The 27,824-nt window shown below is 37.2% G+C and overlaps 3 protein-coding genes and 2 pseudogenes across 7 annotated transcripts; 1 reads left to right on the top strand and 4 right to left on the bottom strand.

Annotated features, from left to right (window-relative positions):
- Window positions 1–1,082: 1,082 nt before the first annotated feature.
- On the bottom strand, window positions 1,083–3,961 carry LOC109059374 (annotated as a pseudogene).
- A 747-nt stretch (window positions 3,962–4,708) lies between these two features.
- sfrp2l (secreted frizzled-related protein 2 like) lies at window positions 4,709–11,684 on the bottom strand. 3 transcript variants are annotated; one of them, XM_042771559.1, is made up of 4 exons: window positions 11,598–11,684; window positions 6,482–6,990; window positions 6,224–6,304; window positions 4,709–5,254 (listed from the first exon to the last, which is right to left on the bottom strand). In XM_042771559.1, the coding sequence occupies exons 2-4, from the start codon at window positions 6,849–6,851 to the stop codon at window positions 4,947–4,949; spliced, it is 759 nt and encodes a 252-aa protein (XP_042627493.1). In that variant the 5' UTR covers window positions 6,852–6,990; window positions 11,598–11,684; the 3' UTR covers window positions 4,709–4,946. The 3 variants fall into 3 exon arrangements, with proteins under 3 accessions (XP_042627493.1, XP_042627492.1, XP_042627491.1); XM_042771558.1 differs by lacking the exon at window positions 11,598–11,684 and having other exon boundaries at window positions 6,233–6,304; window positions 6,482–7,103; XM_042771557.1 differs by lacking the exon at window positions 11,598–11,684 and having other exon boundaries at window positions 6,482–7,101.
- Window positions 11,685–15,987: 4,303 nt separating this feature from the next.
- Window positions 15,988–16,467, top strand: LOC109085920 (annotated as a pseudogene).
- Window positions 16,468–17,588: 1,121 nt separating this feature from the next.
- On the bottom strand, window positions 17,589–21,018 carry eif3k (eukaryotic translation initiation factor 3, subunit K). 2 transcript variants are annotated; one of them, XM_042771561.1, is made up of 8 exons: window positions 20,822–21,018; window positions 20,121–20,219; window positions 19,924–20,044; window positions 19,620–19,697; window positions 19,299–19,365; window positions 18,602–18,679; window positions 17,788–17,913; window positions 17,589–17,701 (listed from the first exon to the last, which is right to left on the bottom strand). In XM_042771561.1, exons 1-8 carry the CDS (start codon window positions 20,881–20,883, stop codon window positions 17,670–17,672), a joined length of 663 nt encoding a protein of 220 aa, XP_042627495.1. In that variant the 5' UTR covers window positions 20,884–21,018; the 3' UTR covers window positions 17,589–17,669. The 2 variants fall into 2 exon arrangements, with proteins under 2 accessions (XP_042627495.1, XP_042627496.1); XM_042771562.1 differs by having other exon boundaries at window positions 19,620–19,694.
- A 3,134-nt stretch (window positions 21,019–24,152) lies between these two features.
- LOC109095476 (histone H3.3A) lies at window positions 24,153–26,751 on the bottom strand. Of its 2 annotated transcripts, none has more exons than XM_042771565.1 (4): window positions 26,635–26,751; window positions 24,755–24,898; window positions 24,528–24,681; window positions 24,153–24,400 (listed from the first exon to the last, which is right to left on the bottom strand). In XM_042771565.1, the coding sequence occupies exons 2-4, from the start codon at window positions 24,880–24,882 to the stop codon at window positions 24,272–24,274; spliced, it is 411 nt and encodes a 136-aa protein (XP_042627499.1). In that variant the 5' UTR covers window positions 24,883–24,898; window positions 26,635–26,751; the 3' UTR covers window positions 24,153–24,271. The 2 variants fall into 2 exon arrangements, with proteins under 2 accessions (XP_042627499.1, XP_042627498.1); XM_042771564.1 differs by having other exon boundaries at window positions 26,591–26,738.
- Between the last annotated feature and the right edge of the window lie 1,073 nt (window positions 26,752–27,824).

Genomic DNA, 27,824 nt, shown 5'->3' with positions numbered 1-27,824 from the left:
AGGACCAGTGGGGGCTCTGTGCTTGAAGAACTATTACTGATCACGAGACATTGAGAGTGAGTGATACTTGTTTTTGTTTTTGATAAATGCGGAGCTTGTAGTTGTGTGAACTTTTGTGGATTTTAGGGATTTTAGCTGGCTCTTTGGCTGATCACGTTACTGAGTTACTCGCCGTTTCTGCACGATATCAAACATGTGTCACGTCTTATTTACAGCCCTGACTCTCTAAATCACCACCGACGGATGTTCTCGTGTGTTTATCCACCTCTGACAGGACTGACAAACTCTGTGTATCAAAATACTACTTTGTGTTTGTAAATAAATTTCAAGTCAGTTATTCATCTTGTATTACTTGATGATTTTTCGTCCCATCTGAATAGAATCAGCTGTTTTTATTGAAGGCTCTTTTCCTCCTCATATCTTTTCTTCTGCATCGTGATCAGAAAGAACGTGCAGAAATGGGGGCGTGGCTTTCAAGTGTATGGAGATAAGAGTGGGCTCACAGGGGCGGAGCTTAAGAACAAATCAACATTATGATGTCAAATAATTAAAAAAATGAAACATGCAGGATTTAAATTAGATGCAGTAAATTTTTATTTCATGCCAACTTAACAACTTACAAGAACATTTACTGACTTTAGTCTGAATGAATGTCATACTACATCTGACATGAATTAACTTTACTTTTAATACTCAGTTAAAAACATTTCTTATCTTTGGTTGCCTATGTATTTTAATAGTATGAATTAGTTAACATATTTAAATATTTATTACATATTTTTCTTAAATTAGTTGCAGTTCATATATTTATGTAATTATACATATATGTAAAAACTATATAGTTTCAAAACTCTTTTCCAGGGTTTTTTCATTTCTGAAAATATTTTAATTATGTTTTCACCAGAAGGTCTAGTTATTACATTTTAATGAAACATAATGAGGTTATATATATATATATATATATATATATATATTTATATATATATATATATATATTTATATATATGCACAGATTAATTGTTCATAAAATCAGTAAGATTGATTTAGACAATAAATGTGCTGAATTTTTATTTCATGCCAAATTGAATTACTTGTGGATCTCAAAAATCCTCAAACATTACATCGTGTCTTTCCTGTAGCTCAAACATCACTAGCAACGCCAAGGTCATGGGTTCGATTCCCAGTGAAAGCAAGAGCTGATCAAATGTAAATGTGTGCCTTGACTAACAGAAGTACCTGTCGAGTGCATAAAAATGAACAATGTTCATCACCCGATGATTCACGTTAGTGAACGAGGATCAAATAAGTGAAAGCTGTGATTGTAAGCGTGGCATGAACAGTTCATTGCATCACATAACATCCTGTAAGCATGTTTTTTACTTGATCCCGAGGAAGGTGAGCTCGGCCATGCCGTCGCGGATGCCCCGTATGTACTCCAGCGTGGCGCGGTGAACTCTGACCTCGTACAGGCCTGAGCTGCGCACGTGTCACAGGAAGTTGGGCGCTCCGGGGAAGATAACGTTGTCGGCCAGAATGATGGAGCCTTCGCCGAGCAGACCGCTGCCCTCCAGAAGCTGCAGGTCCGGAAGGTAACAGCGCTTCCAGTGATCCATGAAGACCAGATCCAGACGCTCCACGCTGAAATCCTCACGCAGACGCGGGATCACCTCATCCGACGCACGCACGATCAGCTCCACCTGAACACAGCACACAGACTATAATAACTAACGAATGCCAGTATTTGATTAGAATGACACGAAACACAGGCTTCACTTCAGTCCTTTCCTGTAACTGGATAGTTTTTGGTCATAATAAGCTACAGTGATTAAAGTTTAATTGCAAAAATCCATCAAAACTTTGGAATAATTAATGTTTGAAATTAAGTTAAGGCTGCATTTATTTGATCAAAAATACAGTAAAAATAGTGGTATATTATTACAATTTAAAACAACTGTTCTCTATTGCAGTATATTTTAAAATGTAATTATTCCTGTGATGGCAAAAAAGGAAAGTCTATTTCTAATAAATGCTGTTTTTCTGAACTTTCTATTCATCTGTGAATCTTGAAAAATAAAATGTATCACAGTTTCGACAGAAATATTGTGCAGCACAACTGTGTTCAACATTGATAATAATCAGAAATGTTTCTTGAGCAGCAAATCATCATATTAGAATGCATTTCTGAAGATCATGTGACACTGAAGACTGGAGTAATGATGCTGAAAATACAGCTGCACATCACAGAAATAAATACAGTTTAAAAGAAATAAACGACACTTCAACAGAGATTCACACAGAAAACAGCTGTTTTACATTCTAATAATATTTCACAATTTTTCCTGTATTTTTAAACAAGTAAATGCTGCCTTGCTGAGCAGAAGAGACTTAATTATTCCAAACTTTTAACCAGTAGTGTGTATCAGCCATCCATTATTGTGTGTCAGTCAATACTTTATTAAGTAAGTAAAGGAAGAAAGATACATGAAGAGTATGTAAAGGGATAGATGTACTGTCTTTTCACTGGATTTACTGTCTTTTAATAAGAGCTTTTTGTCAAGTGAAAATGTTTAAATAAGTACATTATACTGAACTGAACTTCTGTCTGGATGCGTGTCATTAAAACACAATCATGCATCTCATGAACTCACCATGTCTTCATCAAAACCTGCCAGCCGGATGATTTTCTCAGCCACCTGAGTGTTTCCCTCATCCACTTCTGTCTGGAAATGCCGATGGTCACCGAGCGGGCGATGCGGACCGTGCTGTGGCCGCAGTGAGTGCCCAGTTCCAGCACCGTGATGGGACAGTGTTCCTGCAGCAGCCGGTCCAGAATCTTACCTGTGTGACAGACAGAACATACCGGATGGTTAATTGAAGAATGGACCTCATTTACTACCATTTACTTAATGTTTATTTACTTACGTTTTTAAAAGACACTTTATAGCCAGGAATATTATTGATTTGACTGCACTGACACTATTGGATGAGTCACTTTTTTACAATACAGATTGTGTCAAAGCAGCTTCACATAGATAAACAGGAAATAGCAAAAGCAGTTACGATATTATCAATCTTGTAAGTAAAGAAACTCATAAAGTTATTTCTGCCGTGCTGTTGGGAAATGTCTGAATCTGTTGATGCTTTATCTGTTGTTTATTTAGCCACTGTATCAAATAAAATACCTAAAGTTGTGTTTGTTTTCTAAAAAGAGCAGAAAAGTAAGCAGTTTTAGGCCTTTCTGTAGGTAGAAATACTATCCTTCCATGCAATGCAAAATACCTCTGGTTTTGTTTTCTTCCAGCTGCGCTTCATGAGAACAAAACTTGAACTGAAGTGATCCGAATAATGACACTATTGTCTTTTGAAGAGCTGCTTTATAACTGAAATTGAAGTTCTTTCATAATTGATGATTTTTGCAACATTAAAACTGTTATTTTTCTGTTTATTATTGTGAAGCTGCTTTGAAACAATCTGTATGAAGTGCTAGAAATAAAGGTGACCTGACTTTATCAGTGAAATAGCTTACCTTTTTTACTCACAATTTCTAAAATGTTTTAGAGCTTTTAACAAATATATATATATATAGTTTATAAAAATGGCCATTGCATTAATTTTCATGACTTTTGAAGGTCTAGTAATCACATAGAAAATTCAGTTGCTTCAGATGTAAGAGATGTAAATCACAAATTTACCTACTAGAAAAATTAACATCTCCTCTTCAAATACAAATAAAGCTATTTTTTCTGAAGAAAAAAAGTAGTCCTGATGATACTGAACTGGATGATATGATGTTGTTGTTGTTGTGTGTGTGTGTGTGTGTGTGTGCACCTTTCTTGGGTCCGATGTTGCTGATGAACTCCACTGAGCTGCACCACTGGTCGAATGTGTCCAGGATGCTCTGGACGTCTCCGGGTGTGGCGTGGGTCAGGATGTACTGATACTGTGATGTGACAGAACACGTTCACCTGCCAAAGATGGAACTGAAGACACGAGCCCAACTCTGAGCTGATCTCAGATCAGTTTCATTCAAACAAACAAACAAACACACAGATATCTGATGAGCATGAAATACAGGACTTTACCAGATCTGGAACTCTCTTGACCCACGAGAGACTCTAAGGACGACGGTGTTCAGAAGAGAGACGGACCGACAGAACGCGTTAGGTGCGCAGACACACGCTCATGCAGCAGCCAATCAGATTCCTCCGTCTGAATAATGATGCAGCGCACGTGGCCTCTGCTTACACCTGGAGCGTCACGTGACTGTCTGACCTGAGCGCAGAATTAACGCTGGATATTCACAGAGGAAACCGAGTGTTGTTTGTTGACGTATGGAATGAAAACCAACGGAAAGTACAACAAAACTATTCTTTAATTACAAATAAACATATTGGATTTAGTACATTTATCAAGGTCAATATAAAAATCAGTAAAAACATAAAAAATGGAAGGGGAAATGTTTAAATGGAAGAATGCTTTTCCCCTACTTACTCTCAATAGATTAAAAAGGTAATGCGATATATGAAATTATATATATAAAAAAAGGCATAAGTCCAGGGATTTTTACACAATTTGGCAACCATTCTTGGCATCTTTTGAAAAACTGAAAAATTGAGAATACAGCCCATTCTTGGCATCTTTTGAAAAACTGAAAAATTGAGAATACTTTTTATATATATTTATATATATATATATATATATATTTTTTTTTTATTATTTTTATTTCCTCATAAATGTATAGGCTTTGTATCAAAGTTGAGTTTAGGTTGGTAGAGGATGAGATAATGGTTGAGTATGTAACAGCTATTTTTTCTTTAATAACCAAAAATTATATAAAAATGATTTACAATGATTTCCATTTTCCCAAAAGGCATAGAAAAACTGGTCATTTTGAAGATGCCATTTCATGCCGTGTTTTTGCATTGCATTTGTCCATTAATCGTGTCTCAGCAGTTTTGTCTCAGCAGCATCCTGATGAACTTTTTCAGCTCTTTCTCATCACGGGACCATTTGAGGAGTCTTCTGAGGAGCATGCGTCCGTTCTGCATGTGACCCAGGGCGATATAGGAGCCTGTGTGCTGGCCCTCCAGCGCAGGACAGGAGCATCTGTGTGGAAGCCAGAGGGTGCTCTGCTCCATCGCAGCCCGCTGCTCCCGCGGCCCACCAGCCCAGCGGAGAACACGACTGCGTCCCTGAGGAACCACACGCACATCTGTCCCGACCAGAGACCAGGAGCCGATCCGCAGTCTGAACGCTGGACAGGAAGAGGGCAAATGCAACAGGAATTAAAAGCTAATAACAGGGACGTTTGGTTGTGGAAACAACGACATCATGAAATTCTAATTTTATACGTGACACACACAACCATGCATAGTTTGATATGCAATGAAATGCACATAGAATAAAAATTAAAATGTGAATAACACAGAAATGAAAAAAAAAGATATAAAAATAGAAGTAATATAGAAATAGAATTTAAAACTTAAGCAATTGTCATCAGCCATCATAAGAAAACTTTTCAACAGCTTTTACTTTTGTGAAAATTTAACCCTTCAGGCGTTTATCATGGTTGAATGTTTTTTATTCTTCTTCAGTGAATGGGTGCCGTCAGAATGAGAGTCCAAACAGCTGATAAAAACATCACAATAATCCACAAGTAATCCACAGCACTCCAGTCCATCAGTGAACATCTGGAGAAGACAAAAGATGAAACAAATCCAGCATTAAGACATTTTTAACTCAAATACATAGAGTCTATAATCCATAATAACACTTCCTCCAGTGAAAAAGTGTTCTGGTCTGATTAAGGAGAGAAATCTGCTCAGATCGACTCTAAAACTACTGCTCAGATCAAGCAGCGTTTAAACAGCTCTTAATGCTGGATGTGTTTCATCTTTTGTCTTCTCCAGATGTTAACTGATGGACTGGAGTGCTGTGGATTACTTGTGTGTTTTTGTGATGTTTTTTTTTTTTTGTTTGGTGTTTGGTTTTTAATTCTGACGTTAACTGTTTAGTGTATATTGTTGATTCACTGATGCAGTGCTACATTTCAACAAATCTGATGAAGAAACAAACTCATCCTGATCTCAGATGATCTGAGGACGAGCAAATTTCAGCAAATGTTCATTTTTAGGTGAACTATTCCTTCAAAGATTTCAAGATCATGATCAGTTATTACTGGACATTGCTGACAGGATGAAACAGTACACGTCTACAGTCTCACCAAACTGACTCTTGCAGAAGTTCTGCTGGATCTCCTGCTCTCCTCCCGAGTCTGGACTGCAGGCTTCACACACTGCAGAACCTGGAGGAACGAAAGAAGAAATGGAGTAAAACCCTTGATGTACAGATGTATCCAAATTTGTTCTGATGCCATCAAATATCTGGAAAAAATCAAAAGGTTTTGTTTGGGACCAAGATTTCAGTAATCCAGACGGGTCGCAGGAAGTTCATTTTCAGCTGGAGTGTGATATGTTCAAACCTTTGGTCGCGTCGGTGGCTTCACCTCGGTTCGGCTCTCTTTCTCCGGGGACGCAGAGCTCCGATCCATCTGGAAACCGGCTGCAGTTGAACATCTCCGGCCACGGGAACCCGAACGCGCTCATGACGGGCAGACACGCGTCCCGCACCGCCTCACAGAGACCCCTGCACGGGCGCACCGGAGCCGTGACCCCCGGTAAACACACGGGCGCGAAGAGCGAGCAGAGGAAGCGCCGCGTGTCCGGGTGACAGTGCTTGCCGAGCAGCGGCATCCAGGCGGCGGACTGCTGCTGCGCTTCCCTCGCGCTGTCGTGACCCAGCAGGTTCGGAAGGCGCATCTCTCCGTAACCGATCCCGAAACACAGACTCATCGTGTTCGGAACCGGTTTACACGCCGAGCGCACGGTGCCGAACTCCGCCGGCGGTACGAAGTCAGACACTGGGTTTGCTAGCAGACCTTCATCATCATCAGCAGCAGCTGCAAGAGCATCTTCATCAGCTCTGGACGCGCTGGAAACCAGCAACACGATCACACACAGAGAATGAAGATTAAACATGATGGAGACGCGCGTGCACACTCGTGTGTGTTCTAAGAGAGAGAGAGAGTTTGAGTGTGTGTGTGTGTGTGTGTGTGCGTGTGTGTTTGTGTGTTTTGTGTTCGTGTGTGTTTGACGTTTAGGATTATTTTGTATCAGGCGGTTCAGATGTCTTCAAAGGTCTCTGTGAGGCTGTCTGTCGCCAGTCGAGCTTTGGTTCTCGGGAAGGTCTGAGAATGGGTTTTAGGAAAATAAAAACTTTTTTTTTTAAACGACTTTAAAACATTTCTAAAAATTCAAAAACAATGTTTCTAATAACTTAAAAGCAAACTGACTCAAACTAAACTTTGGGTCAAATATGGATTAACCCAACTTTTGGGTTAAACATTTATTAAAACGTTTTTACCCCAACAGTTGGGTTAGTCCATATTTGACCCAAAGTTGGGTTGAAACTATTATTAGAGTGTACAAACAACGTTTCTAAAACGTTCATGGAATGTAGTTTTATGAATGAATGAGGCATTTATATGGTGCTTGATGTGCTACACAAAGCGCTTTACAATCATATTTTTAGATTAGTTTCAGTTGCGAAAATAAAAACTTTTCTAAAACGTTCTGGTAATATACTTTAGTTTTAGTTGAGAAAATAAGAATAAAAAAATAAACCAACGTTTCTATAAAACGTTATGGAAATGTAATTTAGTTTTAGCTGGAAAAATAAAAGGAACGTCTATAAAACATTCTGGGATTGTACTTTTTGTTTTCAGTTGGGAAAATAAAAACTTAAAAAGTATGTTTCTAGTATTTTTGGTAGTGATTTAGGAAGTGATTCCCAAAGAAATAATGAACAAACCACAAACAAGTGTTTGGGGAACATTCTGTGTTCTGCGTAATGGAGACATAAAGTTCCCATGAATACAAAATGTATATAGTTCTTCTAATGCACTACAAAAAGCAAATAAAATATACATTTAGCATTGAAAAAATCACATATCACAAAGACTATTAGCTATTTGAAAATGTGTTTCACCTAATGTCTTGTTTCAATAGGGAATATGGTACCATAATTACTCTTTTTGTAAGGGAAATGAGTATAAAATAATAATAATAATAATAATAATAATAATAATAATAATAATAATAATAAACACCTGAATCTGGAAAACATAAGAAAATCATTCTCTTGTGATGGTCCTATTGATCCTGCATTCACACGACAGTTTCTCACTGTGGTCACTAGATGGACACATTCAACATTCATGACTACAATAAATAATGAAGACCATTACTGGATCTTTATAATAAAATAAATAAATAGCCATAAAACAGTGTGGAAATAGTGAAAGTGTTTGTGTTAACTGGCCATGTGTGTCTACATGGTGTTAAGCAGAAGTATTTGTGTAGTAAAGCTGTCATAGCTTCACTATGAGCGTATTTAAACCCCGGTGAATTGTTTACATGTAAACAGATTCAGATTCATTCTCAGCGACTGCAGGCGTGAAATACCTCAACATGCCTCACATGCAGCAGATTTATGGTGCAATACTTCACTAATAAACAGAAAACAGTAGGCAGCACGCAGAAAAACAAAGAGCTACCATGACTATGATTAATGATATATATGAATACTAGTTGCATTTGTTAAATATGAAAACTTCCTTTCTTAGTAAGTACTTTTCTTCTTTGTTTTGTTGTGTTAATCAGCCCTCGGTCTCCCTCACCTTGAACCTTCACTGACATTTCACGAGCGGCTCTATGTTTAGCACACAAACACAATCCTGAATCTGATGAGCTACTTAAAGCTTTTCAAAGCCATGGTGACAAACTCAAACTTTTTACAAACATATTTCACATGACAAAGCTTAATATCATCTAAGAGAGCCACAGAAATATAAATTATATCATGTCTGATCTTAGATTCACAAACTTTACACATTCTGTACACTTCAGAACCGTCTTACTGGTGGTACAAGCTGAAAATGCTATTTATATATATATATATATATAATAATAATAGATAATGTTTGAATCTTTGTATTGTTCTCATGTTATTGCCTCTTTAAGGTGTATCGGTTGTTGTATTCCTCAGTTGGATTAAAGTAGTGACAAATGCTATTAAATGTGTTGATTTATAGATTAACAGATGAATGTGACATCAATATTTACAGAAATACAGTGACTTTGAACTTGTGTTTTCCGTCTGTGGATGTATGAAGTTCTTCCGGCATTGCTGTCAGAATGTGGAGGAGAAATAAACCCCTCAGTCATTTTTGCTTTCTCACCCTCGAGAAGCTTCTATGACTCTGTCGTCAGCTGAGGAGAGAAAGACATTGAAATCACACACCTGTGTCTCCCGTCAAACACCTCAATGACAGAGAAGGAAACTCCTCACGGTCAACGCCACCGGAGACAGAGACAGACAGACAGACAGACAGAGAGAGACAGAGATGGACAGAGAGACAGACAGACAGAGAGAGAGACAGACAGAGAGAGAGAGAGACAGACATAGAAACAGACAGACAGAGAGACAGACAGAGAGAGAGACAGACAGACAGAGAGAGAGACAGACAGAGAGAGAGACAGACAGAGAGAGAGACAGAAAGACAGAGAGACAGACAGAAAGAAAGAGAGAGAAAGAAAGAGAGACAGACAGTTTTAAATGGACGTTCATCTAAAGTTTTTTAAATGTTGCTGCTTATTTAAGAACATTCAAAAGTAACATTGCTATAATGTTTGCAAAATGATACAATGGAAGTTTCACTTAATGTTTGCATAACAAAAAATAATTAATACCCTTAAAAAACTGGAACTTTCAGAAAGAACACTTTTGTAACATAATGGGAACACTAGACGGTCTTAGAACATAACTAAACAGTCTTAGAACATATTTTTGTCAGCTTGGTTGTTTCTCTCTGGGGAAAATTAGTTTTATATATATTGATTACTGATTTTGTTCTGTGTATTTTACTCTATTCTATACTCACCGACATCCTGAGAACCCAGCTTACAATGTTTCCAAAACGTTTCTTTCAGAGTTATGAACAAACAGTTCCTCCAGTAACGTTAAATAAACGTTCGTTCAGTTTTTTGGTTCTCAAAACGTTAGACAGGAAAAACAACGGAACAGAAACAGGACTAGAGATAGATGTTAAACGTTAACATTAGCACAAAAAACATTTATTGTTCAAGGAATTTTTTTTCTGAGACATTTTACTTGGAAGTTCGTCCAATGTTTTTTAAATGTTACTGCTTATTTTAGAACGTTCAGAGAACATTCAAAAGTAACGTCACCATAATCTTTGCAAAATGATACAATGGAATTTCCCCTTGTATAACAAAAGACTGCACATTCAGAAATAAAGTGTTATACTAACACAATCAAGTGTTAGACTAAACTAGACCAATGTGTGTTTTTTATGCAGCTGGGTTTTAAAAAGTTATGACCAGTCTTGTAGAAAAAATGAGATGACTAGCTTTGAAGAGACTAGCTTGTGTCCTCAGTTAATACCCATAACCCCTCACTAATGTGAAACGATCCCAGCATGTGTTTTTGTGTTGATTGTCCTGGCAAAAACTCACAGAAGAAACGCCAAGTTTTTAAATAGAGCTGGTCTCTTGAGACGCCCATGTAACAGTGATAGCAACAAATGACAGCAGTATTTATAGAGGAACACCTGTGGACACTGGAGACGTGGATGAGATCCAATCGAACAGCTTCACCCTGATGAACCTCCACAGCGCTCACCGGGATCCGGTTACCCTCGCTGCAAATATTCAGCTAGAAGCTTCAGCGATGTTTGAAGATGATCAAACCTGATGATTTTGACCATCAGTTCATCCGTGTTACAGAAACATCGTGATGAACATGAGAGGGAACGTTCTGGCAAGGTTCTCTCAAAGTTATAAACAAACGTTCTTCTAGTAATATTAATAGAAAGTTCATTCAGAGCTTTCTGGTTTTTAGTAATGATCTTAAAACGTTAGCACAAAAACATGAAATGAAACGTTTCCTTTCTGAAACATTTTAGTTGGATGTTTGTTTCACCTTGTTTCAAATGTTTTATTAATGTTTTTGTTGTTGTTGTTGTGTGAACGTTAAGTGAACATTCCATTGTATCATTTTGCAAACATTATGTGAACGTTACTTTTGAACGTTCTGAAATAAGTAGCAACATTTAAAAAACATTCCACGAACATCCAACTCAAATGTTTCATGTTCCATGTTTATAACGCTGTGCAAACTTTATTAATAAAGACCAGACCACTTTAAACACACGTGTTCTTCCCTGCTCACAAATCCAGGTTATAAAACTATGTGGGAACACTGTTTCGAAACATTCCTAAAACCTCGAACAGTCCAGTTTTCATGAGAATGTTTTATAATGGTTTCTTATAAGAACGTCCCTCAAACATTATTTTAAGAACGGTTTGTTCGATTATTTACACAACTGTGGAGGTTTAAAGTGAAAGTCGTGAGAGCTTGTGTCAGATCAGCTGAAGATTCCTCTCGATTCTCGACATTAACACCGCGTCGGGCGTCGTTTATGAGTGATTATGTAACGAGAGCGGGATTATTGTCACCTTTAATGTGGAGGAGTCTATTTGTGGAAGTGTTCAGTTTCAGGAGGTTTGGCATCGCCGCATCTTCTGGAGGATTCCAGCGCGCTCCTTCACTGACTCGCGCTGCAGATACGTGATTTCAAACACGTTTCACGAACACGCCCCCCGTCTGTCATTGGTCAGTCCGACGGCTAGCCCCGCCCCCAGGCTAAGATGATTGGTGGAGTTAGACGTTGATCAACCCAATACTTTGAAAGCGATTTTTGTTGTATTAAAATAAATAAAAACATACCAAGATGGTTCTGACACATTAAATTCTACTAAAGAACTGAATCGAGCTGAATAATGATACTGTAGTCTTGTTAGAGCATCATTGATTCTGTTATTTTGCTGTTTATTTCTGTGAAGCTGCTTTGGATCAGTCTGTATTGTATAAAGTGCTTTAGAGATGAATCTGACTTATTTTAGCTCATATGTATTACACAACAGAAGGGTTCAAATACATACCAACATCTTTCTTGGAAATCAAAAATAATGTGTTTTCTTTGAAAAGGCAGATTTATGAATGTAAAAATATGAATTTATGAAACAGAAGGCATACATTAATTATAAAGTCTAGTTTTAAAAAAAGATACAAGTTTGGAAATAAATTCCTTTTTATAAAGTTTGAAAATTCAATCCAAAACTGTTCCCAAATAAGTGGATTATTGTTTCTTCAAATTGATGACAAAAGGAGCAACTGGGTGAAATACTGTTATTAAAATAAATCACTGGGTGACATTTATTAATTATTTTCTTCAATCAACTTGTTTGAAATATTTGTTGAAGAAGCCACAAATCGTTCTCCATTTAGGGATAGTTGACCTTAAATGCTCCTGTGTCGTCATTTACTCAACCCTCATGTAAATCATAAAAGAACATATTTTATCATTTTTCTTTTTTTCTCTCAGTGTGGTTCAGTCTTATTTGGATCACAACATTCTTCAACGTATTTTCTTTTGCGTCTCAAATAATAGAGAAAGTCTGATTTGGGACGACACGAGGAGAGTAAATGAGGTTAGTTACTGTTTTCAGTTACTGTTTTCAAGAAGTCAGATGAACAGAACTCTGAAAATGAGTATGCTGCTTTATAATAATATGAGATATTTAACATCAGCTTAAAACAATAGATCCATTTGAGTATTTTATATTTTATCACATATATTGATTACTCATTTTGTCTGAGAGGTTTATGCAATATACATACTGTTCGCCAAAATGAGTATGTTTAAGATGTTTCACACACACACACACACACACACACACACACACACACACACACACACACACACACACACACACACACACACACACACACACACGGGTTTGAAGCACACACTCGAGTGGTTTTATATTGTAATGTGATCCACTTTGAGCTGCTTTACCAGCTGCTGGATTCCAACAATGGGACGTCACTGGCATGATCGCCATGGCAACAGTGCTCCTGGATCAGGTGGACTCACGAGGAAAAGAGGAGATGGAGCGACAGAATTCCCCTCCTGAATCCGAGGCGGATGCTACATCTGCTCTGCCTTCTGGAAAGATTATACTGAGGTTATTTAAGATCACATACAAGTCAACAAGCTACTGTAAATGGAAGAAGAGACGACTTTAACCCTTCAAACGCACTCGTGTCTCATGAAGCATCATTTCTGACGCTGATTCGCACTTCTGTAGTAATGATGCTGAAAATTCAGCTTTGCGTCACAGGAATAAATTACACTTTAATATATATTCACTTAGAACACACATATTTTAAATAGCATAATTTTTTGTGCTGTGTTTTTGATCAAACAAAGGCAGCCTTGGTGAGCAGAAGAGATTCTGGGAAGATTACACTGAGGTTATTTCAGGTCACATACTAGTAAACAAGCTAACAGAGAACTGTCTCTAAACTTTCACTAATGTTTTCTGAAAGTTATACAAATGTTAGGACAAAATGTTCTTAAAGTAATGATTATGGAACATTCTAATAACTTTAATATTTGATATACTTTCATTTTTTAAAACATCCTTATGATGTTATTCGTACCTGAACATTCAAAGAAATGTTCTTTTAACCTTCAAATAACGTTATGATCACAAGAAGAAAACTTTACATTTTAACATTTTTGGAATATTAAAAATAAACATTCAAATGCTATATTTTGGGTGAAAATATAGTAAAACACTAAGAAACATTTTTTGAATAACGTTATAATTACAAGCAAATTGGATAGTTAAACGTTCTTAGAATTAAAAAATGTTCAAAATATGTTTTTTTTGAGTGAAAAAGTTTTTGTAACGTTTAAATAATATTATAAGCACAAAAATTTTAACGTTCTTAGAATATTTATTAAAAATAAATATTTCAATAACATTATATTTTGGGTCAAAATATAGTAAAATGCCATGAGAAGCATTATTGTAATCTATAAATAACCGTATAATTACAAGAAAACTCATTATTTTAACGTTCTTCAAATATTAAATTAAAATAAACGTTCAAATAATGTTATGTTTTGGGTGGAAAATATAGTCAAATGCTGTAAGAGATGTTTTTGTAAGCTTTAAACAACGTTCTAATAGCGAAAAGAAAACAGAATATTTTAATGTTCCATGAAAAATAAATGTTCAAAGAACGTTATATTTGGTTAAAGTAAGTAAAACGCTTTCAGAACATTTAAAAATAAATGTTCAAATAACATATTTTGGGTGAAAATGAAGTTGTTATAGGGTTTAAATAATGTAATCACAAGAAAACTTGTCAGAAACACTCCCACAATGTTTTTTATAACCTGAGAAGTGGAAGAGGAGGAGACTTCAACCCCTCAAACACTCATATGGGCATTTCTGACACAGAAACATGCACACACACACACACACAGACATGCACACACACACAATGAAAAAAAAAAAAACACACACACACACACACACACACCAAACACACCCTCACACACACACACACACACACACACACACATACACACACAGATACACAAACACAGACACACAGACACACACACGACACACACACGGGATCTTTCTACACACTCTTGTCACATGTGTGTTCGGGCTCAGAGGCATCAGTCTGTAAACCACCGACAATAGAGATGCCAGCTAGCCCTCATCCCACTGAAGAGCTGCAGCAGCTGGACACTGATCCAGAACCCAGTCGACCCCTCAGCAGACGCTTAAATACTGTGACCTCACCCCCTGCTGGACCCTGCTGCTCCAATCCGGTCCGGCGTGGCTGCTTTAAGAGCTGAGGGATGTGACAGCTGGACTCACAGAGACTTCAGGTGAACCTTGTGCAGGTAAGAAGCGCTGGAGCCACATCTGCAGAAAGATCTTCTGTCTTTGCTCTTTCACCTAACTGAATGCTTTGGCCATTGAAATGCATGCTGGGGTTTCAGACACGTCTGGATGTGTCACAAGACATTGTGTTGATTGCATGGACAAGCTTTTGCAGTTTTGCAGCGTGCATTTAATTATTACTGCAAACTCAGGTTCTGTTGTGCTGTAGTTGGAGAAGCTCCTGCTCAATGAAGGTGTGTTTGTAGTTTTAGTTTGAGGAGAAAATAACCTCCTCTGTCAAAATCTTAGTTTGGAGACATTTGGGGATGAAAAAATGTTACACTGCTGTTCAGAAGTTTGGGATCAGCACTTTTTTTTGGGACAGAAATTGCATTCAGTTGATCAAAAGTGACAGTAAAGTCCTTTATAACGTCACAAAAGATTTCTATTTTAAATAAATGCTACTTTGAACTTTCTATTCATCCTGAAAAATAAAATGTATCAGAGTTTCCACAAAAATATTGTGCAGCACAACTGTTTTCAAAATCGATAATAATTAGAAATGTTTTTTGAGCAGCCAAATCATATTAGAATGATTTCTGAAGATCATGTGACACTGAAGACTGGAGTAATGATGCTGAAAATACAGCTGTGCATCACAGAAATACATTACAGTTTAACAGAGATTCACATAGAAAACAGCTGTTTTTACATTAGAATAATATTTCCATTTTTTTAAGTATTTTTGATCAAATAAACACAGCCTTGGTGAGCAGAAGAGACTTTAAAACCTCTGAACCTTTAAAAATGTTGTTTTTCTTGTCTATAATCATTAGAAATGATTTTATATAAAAACAATAGTCTATGATATGTGATAGGGACAGTAAGTGTGTGTGTGTGTGTGTGTGTCTCACAGCAGTTAAACTGATGATAGATTTGTGTTTGATTCAAAGCCAAACAGGGGGTGAAACTTGGACGGGATGAATAGACAGATGGATGGATAGATTGGCTGGCTTAATTTCTAAATGACCAGCATACTTGTCTATTTTTCACATCTCTCTCTCTCTCTCTCTCTCTCTGTCTGATCCAGAGCTCCGGTCGTCCCCAGTCTTCCAGCTGTCGTGTTTCTGCTCTAAACGGCTCAGATGGACCGATCCGCACAGGAGCTGTTTTCTGAACTTTATGATTGTGTTGATCACAGTTCTGCTCATGTGGTTACTGGTCAAACAATATCAGGATGGCATGAAGAGCGAAGAGCTCATTCCTCACCACCATCATCATCATCATCGTCCTCAGCTGTGAAGATGAGCTCCAGCACCGGACGATGATGTTTCTGCAGACGGATGGGAGATGTGCCAGTCAGGATGGATCGTCTCGTGATGCCTTCAAAAGCAGCACAGTTTCTCCGTATGGGTTATTGTTATGTGTTAAATGTTAAATGATTTGATACTCTGGATGTTTAATGTGATAAATTGGGAAAAACACTCAAATTAACTGCCGAAAGAGTACCAGCAATGTGTTGAGTAAAGACATTGTTTTATTGGTTTAAATAAAGAACTCTTTGGCAATGCAACTGTGTGTGTTTGTGTTACGGCATGTATCTCTAGATCCATATATCAACCTCACATTAAGAGACAGAATTATACCTCTCGACATGAACTTCTAAATAAATATTCTGTACTTCAGCTGTTCAGAGATCAGTCGCGTCATTCCTCGATCAGGAAACATCAGACACAAGCGAGCGTGCGTGTTCTTCTGCTCGCGGACGCAAACTCTGATGAAGGCGCTTCGATGGAGAGAGGATTGACGCTCACGCTTCAGCACCCTGGACAGCGCTCGGGCTCCACTGCGCATGCGCCGGCGCAGAACGCGTGATGACGCGCACGAAAGACGTACGGTTTATTTTTATTATCGTTAGCGTCATTAATTAGCAGTAATAATTCACAGCTTGACGTCATTTCTTCGAATCAGCGACTGTTGTGATAGTGATTATACACTGAATATTTGTCAAAACTAAGGCAATATTTAGCACATGCACTGATTCTCCTTGAAGTTTTGTCTTTAGAGATCAGACTGGGGCTAGTTGTCACACAGAGGAGGAGTTCTGACATTCTCAGGTTATATTATCATTCATAAATACATATTTAAAACATCTAATTCAAAACTAGAATCACATTTGTATGGAAGCTCGTTTCTGTCAATTGATGAGAAAATTAAAAGGAAACTTACTTAACACACAATTGGATTTTTTTTTCTTGCGATTCTGAGAAATAAGTCCAGCGTCAGAATTTAGAATTCAGAGTGAAAAAACGACAGTTGGAATGGTGAGATATAAACTGAGCTAAAAAAAAAAATAAATACCTTAAATTTTTGGCTAAAAAAAGGCAAAAAAAAAAAAAATCAGATTTGCGAGGAAAAAAAGACGGAATTCCTACATCGCACAATTCTGAGTTTATATTGCGCAATTTTGAGAAAAAAAAAAAAAAGTAAATTGTGAGATAAAAAGTTGCAAGTTACTGTGGAGAAAAAGGCTTCCTTACATTTTTGATCTCTTTCCTAAATAAAAATCCAAAATCTTCATATTTTTGTAATATCTGAAGAGTAACACAAAAGGAAAATGAGTCAAGAAATTAAAATGTTTTTGACACCAAGCTGCATAAATATGTGCAATTGTAATGAAATTAAGACTCCAAATTTCTTTACTGAAATGACTTTATTGTAAAATTAAATCAAGAGGAAACTCAGGCATGAGGTCGAGTGTGTGTGTGTGTGTGTTCACTGTGATGTCGCCATGATGCTGGACACACCTGCGAACACCAGAGAACATCCGTCATCATGAGAAACACGTCTTCAACATTAAAGCCAGAAGTCGATGTCATTAAGAGAAACTCACTCTCAAAGTCGATTTTCTCCACGATGTTCTTGGGCTTGACGCACTCCTCCTGGCTATGAATAAATATCTGTCCATCTTCATTCTCCGTCCAGCCGTACTTATTCATCCAGACCTTCACCTGCGTGTCTGCAGTGAGATTAACATGATCAGGGGGGAGTGTGTGTGTGTGTGTGTGTGTGAGTGAGTGTGTGTGAGTGTGTGTGTGTGTGTGTCTAAGAGTGAGTGTGTGTGTGTGTAGCTTTAGGCTTTAGGGGGTTCGTGTGTGTGTGTGTTGTGTGTCGAGAGAGAGAGAGAGAGAGAGACCGAGGAGTGGAGTGAGGAGAGAGAGAGAGAGAGAGAGAGAGCTAGAGAGTGAGGGAGGTGTGTGTGAGAGAGAGAGAGAGAGGAGAAGAGAGAGTGAGAGGAGAGAGAGCGAGAGAGAGAGTGTGAGAGAGAGAGAGAGAGAGAGAGAGAGTGTGTGTGTGTGAGAGAGAGTGTGGTGTGTTTTTTTGTGAACATATCAGGACACAACTTTGTATAATGTCATGGGTATAACACAGGTATTTACAAGGAGAGGGTGACTTATGAAGACATAACCCATGTCCCCATTTTTCAAAACGCTTATAAACCATACAGAATGAGTTTTTTTTGAGAAAGTAAAAATGCACAAAGTTTCCTGTAAGGGGGAGGGTTGGAGTGTAGGGTTGGTGTAGGGGCGCTAGCACATACAGTTTGTACAGTATAAAAACCATTACGCCTATGGGATGTCCCCCACAATTCACAAAAAAAAACGTGTGTGTGTGTGTGTGTGTGTGTGTGGAGGACGGCGTCTCACCCAGAGGGTCTCCCAGCATCTCAGCCAGCAGCCGGTGCTCGATGTTCTGGTATGTGATTCCCACGACGTGACAGATGACTGAAGACACAGAAACAGACACAAAGATTCAGACCAAAACACAGAGGAAAAACTCCTGCTGCTGGAAACCACGTCTTTCACTGAGAACATAGAAGATCCAGAAATCACAACACACCCGGGTTCACTGCACCTTTAGAGGAAATTCATCTTAATATTAATAATAACAATACTACATAAAGGCTGTGATGAGCGCAGATGTCTCGTAGTTCTGTGTGTGCAGTTTAGAGACTCGTATGATGAAAACTAAACGTAAGCATCAAATTTATCTAAATTTTATCACTGTTTTGGTGCAAGAAATCTTGTCTAACATTATAACTTTATTTCTACGCATGCTTGTTTCTGCCATGGGATAAAAACTTTTTAACTCACAATTCAGTCTTTTTTCTTGCAATTGTGAGAAAAACATAACTCTGAGGGAAAAAGTCAAAATTGCGAAATAGAAACAGAATTGTGAGAAAAATGATATAATATTCAGATATAAATAGTTGTGAGATATAAACAGAGAATAGCAAGATATAAATGCAAGCACAAGGAAATAAAGTCCTTCCTTAGTTTTCAGTAAAACAGCAGATGATGAAATATAATGGTTTATAATATCAGTAACACAGCAATTGCTTACATTTCCGCACGGAGTCCTCGAACCCTGTGATTCCATCAATGAGATCTCGATTCTCCTCCAGACTGGCCTGAGAAACACACAGCATCAGCAAGATGAAATATAGGAAAACGACCACATACACACACACGCTTACAGGGACTCTCCACAGGCCTCATGATTCCTCTACTGTACAAACTGTGTTTTCTTAGCGTGAATTATGCGCGTGACTTCTGTTAAGCTGTAAACAATCAGTGAAAGGCTCGCTCTATGAACCTGAGATAATCCGTCGTTGTTTTTTTTATTTGTGTATGTGTGTGTGTGTGTTTGTGTGTGTGTGTGTACCCAGAAGCTCTGGAAGTGGCAGGTCTCCAGCAGGTTCCCCAGGTACAGGATCTGTCTTATCGGACGCTCCTCCTGCTGCGACACTGCAGTCAAGGAAACACCTGGAAACTCCACAAAAACATCGTGCAGCACAACTGTGTTCAACATTGATAATAATCAGAAATGTTTCTTGAGCAGCAAATCATCATATTAGAATGATTTCTGAAGATCATGTGACACTGAAGACTGCAGTAATGATGCTGAACGTCTTAAAGACCCCGGCAGCGTCTCGAGACAATCTCCCAGAGGTGCACATTAAGGATACGTGGGTCTGGTCGATCATGCACTTGCAGAGCGTGAAGTCTGTGTGCGGCAGGTTGGTGAGCGCTTTGAGCAGGATCTGAGCCGTGACGGTGGTCTGGAAGTACGCCGGGTTGAACTGGTACCTGAAGACACAAGCACACTGATGAGTGAGCAGACAGCTCCAGTGGCGTCGAGCCCTTGATAGTGCGCATCACTCACAGTTTGAGCACGGCCAGGTTGGCCTCCAGGTCGTAAGCGTTTTCTCTGGCCTGTGTGTCCACGTACCGCTCCAGCGTGGACAGATTCTCTGGGTTATACCTGTTATCATGCACATTCATTACTGATACTGATCAATAATACTAATGATCAATGATATTAATATAATTATATTAGTTTCACCGAATAAAACAGAGCAAATAAAGTGTAATGATATTAATAAAAACACTATTCTTCCATCAAACAGTGTAGTTCGTCAGAAAAAGTTGTAACAAAGTGGTTGCCGAGCAACACACAGAAGTAAACAAAGGTGTTTGTTACATTGTAGAGTACTTTATTACAGCTTCGAACGCGGCTCAGCCAATCAGAATCAAGCACTGGAACTATCCGCTTTATAAAAATAATTATTTACATTAATAATAATGTTTAGATCAATTAAGCTCGCTTTATAGCTGAACTTTGCAACATTGACACTGTTATTGAACTGAATTGATATCAATAACTGCACATTGTCCTCCGAAGAGCTGAAAGTGTTAATCTGTTTATTTCTGTGAAGCTGCTTTGAATCAGTCTGTACTGACTGGAAGCATTCGAATTACTACACGCAAATACAACTATGTAACGCACAAGCAGCTACTTTAAAATAATGAAGCGTTTTAGTTAAAGCTGGATGATGTTAATCGGTTATTGATGATAATCTTCACCTGTCGATGCCGCGCAGAAGTTTGCCCACGTTCGCTCTCATCTGCTCGAATGTCGTCGCCATGACTCCGGCTGCTTGTTTAATGTGTTTTTAATCCTGAGTGTTAATATTTTCCGGTTTATTTCCAGACTCTCGGATCCTCGAGAGCGTGCGAGCGGCGCGTGTGACCGGCAGGGGCCGTGACGTCATCGGACGCGCGCCCTGGTGAAGTGATCCTGGAGCGCCGCCGCGCGAGTGGGCGGAGTCACTGCATCGCACGCGAGCCGAACTAAAATTAATACTTTTACAGTTTTTTACAGACGCTAGGACACATTTCTCAATACTTAGGTCACTTTTGCAAAACTCTTCACACAGTTCTCCTAACCACACTTTCAGCTTGGCAAAGCAGTTCATTTCACATTCAAAATGCACTACAACTCACCCAAAACACTTTATTCAGGTCTCAAATCAACTCATTCTGCCAGAACACTAGCAAAGGTTGACAGCTGACAAACACACTTTGTCACCCACAAAACAATGACCTAAAAAAACACTAACAACATGTAGCATTATACAGTGTTTTCTTGTGTAAAACAAGGACACATCTCTGTTTATAATTCACTGCAATATATGTTACTGGAATGAATCAGACATGTTTACATCGCAATACAAAACTATTCAGCAGTTGTCTCCTTTTGTAATGAAATTGATTCAATGCTCCTTGTTCAAGCTCTTGTTCTGTCCAGGCTGGACTATTGCAACGCTCTCTTGGCAGGTCTTCAGCCAGTTCTATGTCAAACCTTTACACAATTAATCCAGAACGCGCGGCAGCAAGATTAATTTTTAATGAGCTGAAAAGAATACATGTCACACCTCTGTTTATCAATTTGCACTGGCTACCAATAGCTGCTCGCATTAAAATTCAAGAGAATGATGTTTGCATACAAAACCAGCACTGGCTCTGCACCCCTTTACCTAAATTCATTACTTCAGACTTATGTGCCTCTAGAAGCTTGCGTTCTGCAAGTGACCGTCGCTTGATTGTTCATCCCAAAGAAGCACAAAGCCACTTTTACAGACTTTTAAATTAAATGTTCCCTCCTGGTGGAATGACCTGCCCAACTCAATCCGAGCAGCTGAGTCCTTAGCCATCTTCAAGAATCGGCTTAAAACACATCTCTTCCATCTTTATTTGACCTTCTAACTTTTTCACTCACTATTCTAATTCTATTAAAAAAAAAAAAAAAAAAAATTGTAACTACCTTTCTAATCTTTTTGTATCCTATCTATTTTTCTTTTCATTTATTATACAATTATAATAAAGACCTCTATCACTAGCTTGCTCTATTCTTTTTCTATTCTATCTGTTGTTCTTTTTATTTATTATATTATTTAAAAGCCCTTGCTACGTATACTGTGTTTAGGCTAACTGAGACTTGTTATAGCACTTATATATCATTGCTCTTTTGTTGTTTTTGATTGCTTCCATTGTCCTCATTTGTAAGTCGCTTTGGATAAAAGCGTCTGCTAAATGACTAAATGTAATGTAAATGTAATTGAAAGAGTAACACCTGTGTAGATGTTCATCTACAATGAGAATCAGCTGTGGCTGGTCCAATTTTTTTTATAGCATTTAATTTTAAGATTTAAAATATATTTCATTGAAATATTACTGTAGAAATGTAGCAAATTGCTGTCTTATTCAGTTTTGTATTATGTTATTGTGTTTGAACATCAGTTTAACAGTTTTGAAAACAGTATGTAAGCATGTGTAAATTGGCCTGTGCGTACAAAGAGTTTTGGCAGTTGTTGTGTCTGAGTGAGAAAAGAATTTGAGAGATGTAGTCATTGAATGCATTTTGTGCCAAAGCAATGATCATTGATCCTCAGTTTAGCCCACATAGACTTCTGTTGTGCTCACTGTGTGAAGAGTTTAGCAAAAGTGAACTAAGTATTGAGAAATGTGTCCTAGCATCTGTAAAAAACTGTAATGCATTTCCGTCGTTCTGCAGCTTCACATCTTCAGAATGTCTTCAACTGCCATCTCAACCTCTTTCACCTAATGTATTTACTTTAGTAAAATTGAATTTAATCAATGTCCTGTTTCATAACAGAAAGTCAAATTTTGATTTGAAACCCATTACATTTTCCTGAGATGTTGATTTATGACAAACTATTTGAATACTAGATTTAAATGATCATTACAAAATATCATATTTTCATAACGGTGTTACATTTTTAATGTCAGTCATTTTTAAAGCCAGTGTTTATGTTCAAACCTGCAAACATTGGGTATTTCTGAAAAGCCCTAAATGTTAATTTTATACAAGAAATTAAGTGCTTTACAATTAAAAAAAAAAAGGCAATATAAGTTCCTATAACAAGTGCTGAATCTGATTTAACTTGACAATAAAAGACAACCCACAAAGATGTGTGACATCCATTTATTACGCAATTAAGAGAAATTTCAAATTACAAAGATCAGTTTATTGAAACACCTGAATGTTCTGTAGTCAAACGCTGAATTAAAAAAGAGGAACAAAAACACCCACAAATCAAGCAGGACTCAATAATAATAATAATAATAATGTTTCCATGTCTGCCTGAGGAGTCGTGAGACGCTGAAGGGGTGAGAGTAGAACACTGCTCTTTACTGAAGAACAAAACTCAAAAACAGTATCAAGCCAATATCTATTTATTCAGATCAAATCAATAAGTCAGTAAGGACCCAAACTCAACAGGTCATGTGCGGACAGACGCTTTATTCTCAGCGCTGAAGCCAATCAGGATTACACTGAACATCCCTTCACTCGTTGAGACTGAACCCAAATTCATCCTCTAGAAAATAAACATGATTTATGATGTAAAACTGTCTTTATAAGAATCTCCACCTTCAAAAATATGCTCTAGATCTATGAAACAAGCTTACATCAATGCATTAAAAAAAAGAAACAGACATCAATAATTATTAAAAGTGATTCTTAATATTGCAATAATAAACATTTGTTGGAGAGATGCTCGTATACAAACCCCGTGCTGACTGAGAACCTCACACACACACACACACACACAAGCATGTGATGGACGGTGCAGGGAATTCTGGGACGGGTCAGGGCTGTTTTAGCACCCTGCATGAGAGACGTAACGCCCTGAATGCAGACATCAGCCCCGACCGCCTTATTTAACCTTCACTCGTGATCGATGGACAGACAGCGAGCGTGTGTGTGTGTGTGAGAGACCGATCAGTCACAGGCTGGTACATGCAAACAGGAAGTACCCTAATAGTCTGCTGCCAAAAAAACAGAGACACCACGTACATCACCACCCACCGCGAGCGTGTGTGTGCCGCCCCAACAGGACTGAACTCTAAAACTACCAACAAACAGCAAGAAAGAAAGAGAGAGAGAGAGAGAGAGAGAGAGAGAGAGAGAGAGAGAGAGAGAGAGAGAGAGAGAGAGAGAGGAGAGAGCGCTCAGGCACGTTCTCCGCGGATGCGGCGCGCCAGCTGGATGTCTTTGGGCATGATGGTGACGCGCTTGGCGTGGATGGCACACAGGTTAGTGTCCTCGAACAGACCCACCAGATACGCCTCACTGGCCTCCTGCAGCACACACACACACACACACACACACACACACACAGCTGTTTTACATTCTAATAATATTTTGATCAAATTTAAACGTTTTTAATGGTTTTAGTCCACTATAATAACCCTGACCAAGACTGACCTGCAGGGCTCCGATGGCGGCGCTCTGGAAGCGCAGGTCGGTCTTGAAGTCCTGAGCGATCTCACGCACCAGACGCTGGAAGGGAAGCTTGCGGATCAGCAGCTCGGTGGACTTCTGGTAGCGCCGGATCTCACGCAGAGCCACGGTCCCGGGCCTACAGACACACACAGAGCCGTCAGCGCTCGCCCCCCGCGGCTCCAGAACAAACAGCACTCGCGGCTCAGTACCTGTAGCGATGGGGCTTCTTGACTCCTCCAGTAGAGGGCGCACTCTTACGGGCCGCTTTAGTCGCCAGCTGCTTACGAGGAGCTTTTCCTCCGGTGGATTTACGGGCGGTCTGCTTAGTACGAGCCATTCTGACACGCGATCACCTGAAACACACACACAATATTACACACATGCACAGAAATACTGCACTGTTCACACATTCACACTGCCCTCTGTTAGTCTGCCCCAGACATCATACTATACTCATACTTTACAATGGAGCTATATATGTTTATGTATCAAGACCCAATAAATACTGTAAAAAAAAAAAAAAAAATTATTTGCAAAATATTTAGTTTATTACGTCACATCACTTTTTTTTTTTACTCACTATTTTGTAAAATTTTTCAAATAAATGTACTATTTTAATCAAATTATATATATATATATATATATATATATATATATATATATATATATATATATATATATATATATATATAATATATATATATATTATATTATATATATTTTTTTTAAGTAACTAAAGTAGCTTTAAGTAACTAAAACAAAAATAACACGATTAATTAAACTTCGTAAATAAATTACATTCCATTTAAAATAAGTAAATTATATAAATTAATGAATAATTAAAATTTAAACTTAAAATAAATAATACATGATTCAAGCAAATAAACAAATAAATGTGATTAAATATTTCACTATATTTAAAATATTTTAATATCATCATTTAAGTAATTTTTTTATATTAATAATTTTTTTTAATTAGTTGCTTATTACAATTATTTTAAATTTTTTATGTTGATCACCTAAGTGTTAATTAGTTTAATCATATTTTTGTTCTTTATTTAATTTTCACACTTTTTCCTCAATTTTCCATGCACCAGTTTGAAAACCCCTGCTTCAAAATATATCTAATAATTAGGGCTGTCAAATGATTAATCACGATTAATCACATCCAAAATAAAAGTTTTGTTTACATAATATATGTATGTGTATATAATGTATTTATTATGTATATATAAATACACACACATAATTATATATTTAGAAAATATTTACATGTTATAACATTTATATATTTATATTCTTATAGTTTATATTATTATATAAATATATTTAATATATAAACATAACATATTCTTCTTAAATATATACATGCATGTGTGTGTATTTATATATACATAATAAATATACACAGTATACACACATATATTATGTAAACAAAACTTTTATTTTGGATGTGATTAATCGTGATTAATCATTTGACAGCCCTACTAATAATATAATCCTGTCACAGACACAGTCATAAAAGTAGAGTTGAGCAAAACAACAGCAAGCTCAACATGTCAATCATGCCACAAAAGCCAGCCTCCTTATAATAATAATATTCATGAGCCGACCAATCAGAGGACAGGAAACAGACCAGACGGTCGGCGTAAGCCCCGCCCCTCATCTGTGAACATCATGGCGCCTGTTTGATCCTCGCCGAAAACTGAGCGAGAAAAGAGAAGAACTATCGATAAAACTTCGACAATTTCTCCACGAATCACCCCGCTGTTCTCACCGATCACACTCGGACCACAAAGAAGACACTCTAGGGCTGCAATATCAGACGTTTAAAGCAGGAATGGAGGCGTGTATGCTGTTTTACGGCGTTTGTGAAACATCAGTTTATTTAGGATGTATTTCGCAGCTCAAGCGCTTCAGGATTTCACTCAAACGAACACAAACCCGCTCAAACCGACACGGATTCACACAGAACACGACATTTTCCGTCTAAAACAACGATTAAATAGAACACACGTGTATTTTGTCTGTATTGCCGGCCTTACCTCAGTAGAAGTCGTGTTTAGAGTGGAGCTTCAGTGTTATTTACCGTCTCTCGCGCACAATGGCAGCGGAAATGCGCCAAGCGGCGGCTCCCACAATGCACCGCGGCAGCCACAGCGCGCTTCAACGTTTGAGAAAATCTTCTTCATCTGTTAAACTCACACAGTACTGTCTGCACAGACTCTTATTACAGCATGTGTCACAGCAAGCTTCACTGGCGGACAGTCCATGCTGTTTACGAGCAGGACTTTCAGTCTTTTAGATTCCACAGAAGCCCTAAACATGATCTTCCATTATACTGTAAAAGAAAAAGTTAGAAATACGTGTAACATATTATTTATAAAATATGTAGTTTCGATTTCATTCCATTATTTTGTTTTATTGTACTCACTACAGCACTGTACTGTTAGATAAAGTCATGTATTTTTTTTTTATTCATTTAATCAATTTTAATCATTTTATTTATTAAATCAATGTTATTATTTTATTTAAATTAATTTTTTATTATTTATTGTAATCTTTTATTTTAATTAAATCAAATGTTTATTTTTAATCACATTTATTTTAATCTATTTTTATTAATTATATTATTTATTTTAGTAATATGAATATATTAATGAATGTTTTAATTTTTATTTTATTTGCTTTTTATGATTTTTTGATATCAGTTTATTATTTACTTTAACATTTTTATTTAAATAACTTTTTATTATTTCTTTATTTTAACTTTTAAAATAAATAAAAATAACTAATTTTTAATTATTGTAATCAAATTTATATTTTCTTTTAATTAATAGCATTATTTAATTAAACATTTTTATTTGGGTGACTTTTTATTATTTCTTTATTTTAACCATTTTTATTTATTTTAATCAAATTTTTATATTTACACACATTTTCATTATTTAGCGTAAACAAATGTATTTAAAAAAAATTCATTGTAGCATTATATACTTATACATTTTTATTCAGGTCACTTTTTATTATTTCTTGATTTTAACCATTTTTATTTATTTTAATCAAATTTATATTTATTTTATATTTACACACATTTTATTATTTATTTATTTAGGTAACTCTTTAATTTTATTTAATTTTTTCCTATTTTAACACTGTTTCAGTGAAGCTTTCCTTTAACCCCGGTGTGATTCCCTGCTGGGTCCCTGCGTTCACAAATACCACGGGTTCACCATGATTCCCTTTCATCACAGCCTCGTTAACCTCCTAATATCACAT

This window comes from Cyprinus carpio, chromosome A15 (genome assembly GCF_018340385.1).
Source record: "Cyprinus carpio isolate SPL01 chromosome A15, ASM1834038v1, whole genome shotgun sequence".
Taxonomy (NCBI): Eukaryota; Metazoa; Chordata; class Actinopteri; order Cypriniformes; family Cyprinidae; genus Cyprinus; species Cyprinus carpio.
Note: the sequence above shows the minus strand (reverse complement) of the source record. Positions and strands in the feature narration are given on the sequence as shown.

What these genes read in the sequence shown, in the direction of transcription:
- eif3k (XM_042771561.1), bottom strand. Translation starts at nt 20,883, where the DNA reads ATGGCGACGACATTCGAGCAGATGAGAGCGAACGTGGGCAAACTTCTG. An exon ending in AACCTGGCCGTGCTCAAACT is followed by an intron (nt 20,045 to 20,120) that starts GTGAGTGATGCG and finishes TTGTGTCTTCAG; the next exon opens with GTACCAGTTCAACCCGGCGT. An exon ending in GCCACTTCCAGAGCTTCTGG is followed by an intron (nt 19,366 to 19,619) that starts GTACACACACAC and finishes TGTGTTTCTCAG; the next exon opens with GCCAGTCTGGAGGAGAATCG.
- sfrp2l (XM_042771557.1), bottom strand. Translation starts at nt 7,037, where the DNA reads ATGTTTAATCTTCATTCTCTGTGTGTGATCGTGTTGCTGGTTTCCAGC. An exon ending in AGCCACCGACGCGACCAAAG is followed by an intron (nt 6,305 to 6,481) that starts GTTTGAACATAT and finishes TCGTTCCTCCAG; the next exon opens with GTTCTGCAGTGTGTGAAGCC. An exon ending in CTTCTGCAAGAGTCAGTTTG is followed by an intron (nt 5,255 to 6,223) that starts GTGAGACTGTAG and finishes CTTCCTGTCCAG; the next exon opens with CGTTCAGACTGCGGATCGGC.
- LOC109095476 (XM_042771565.1), bottom strand. Translation starts at nt 24,882, where the DNA reads ATGGCTCGTACTAAGCAGACCGCCCGTAAATCCACCGGAGGAAAAGCT. An exon ending in AAGAAGCCCCATCGCTACAG is followed by an intron (nt 24,682 to 24,754) that starts GTACTGAGCCGC and finishes GTGTGTCTGTAG; the next exon opens with GCCCGGGACCGTGGCTCTGC. An exon ending in CCGCCATCGGAGCCCTGCAG is followed by an intron (nt 24,401 to 24,527) that starts GTCAGTCTTGGT and finishes TGTGTGCTGCAG; the next exon opens with GAGGCCAGTGAGGCGTATCT.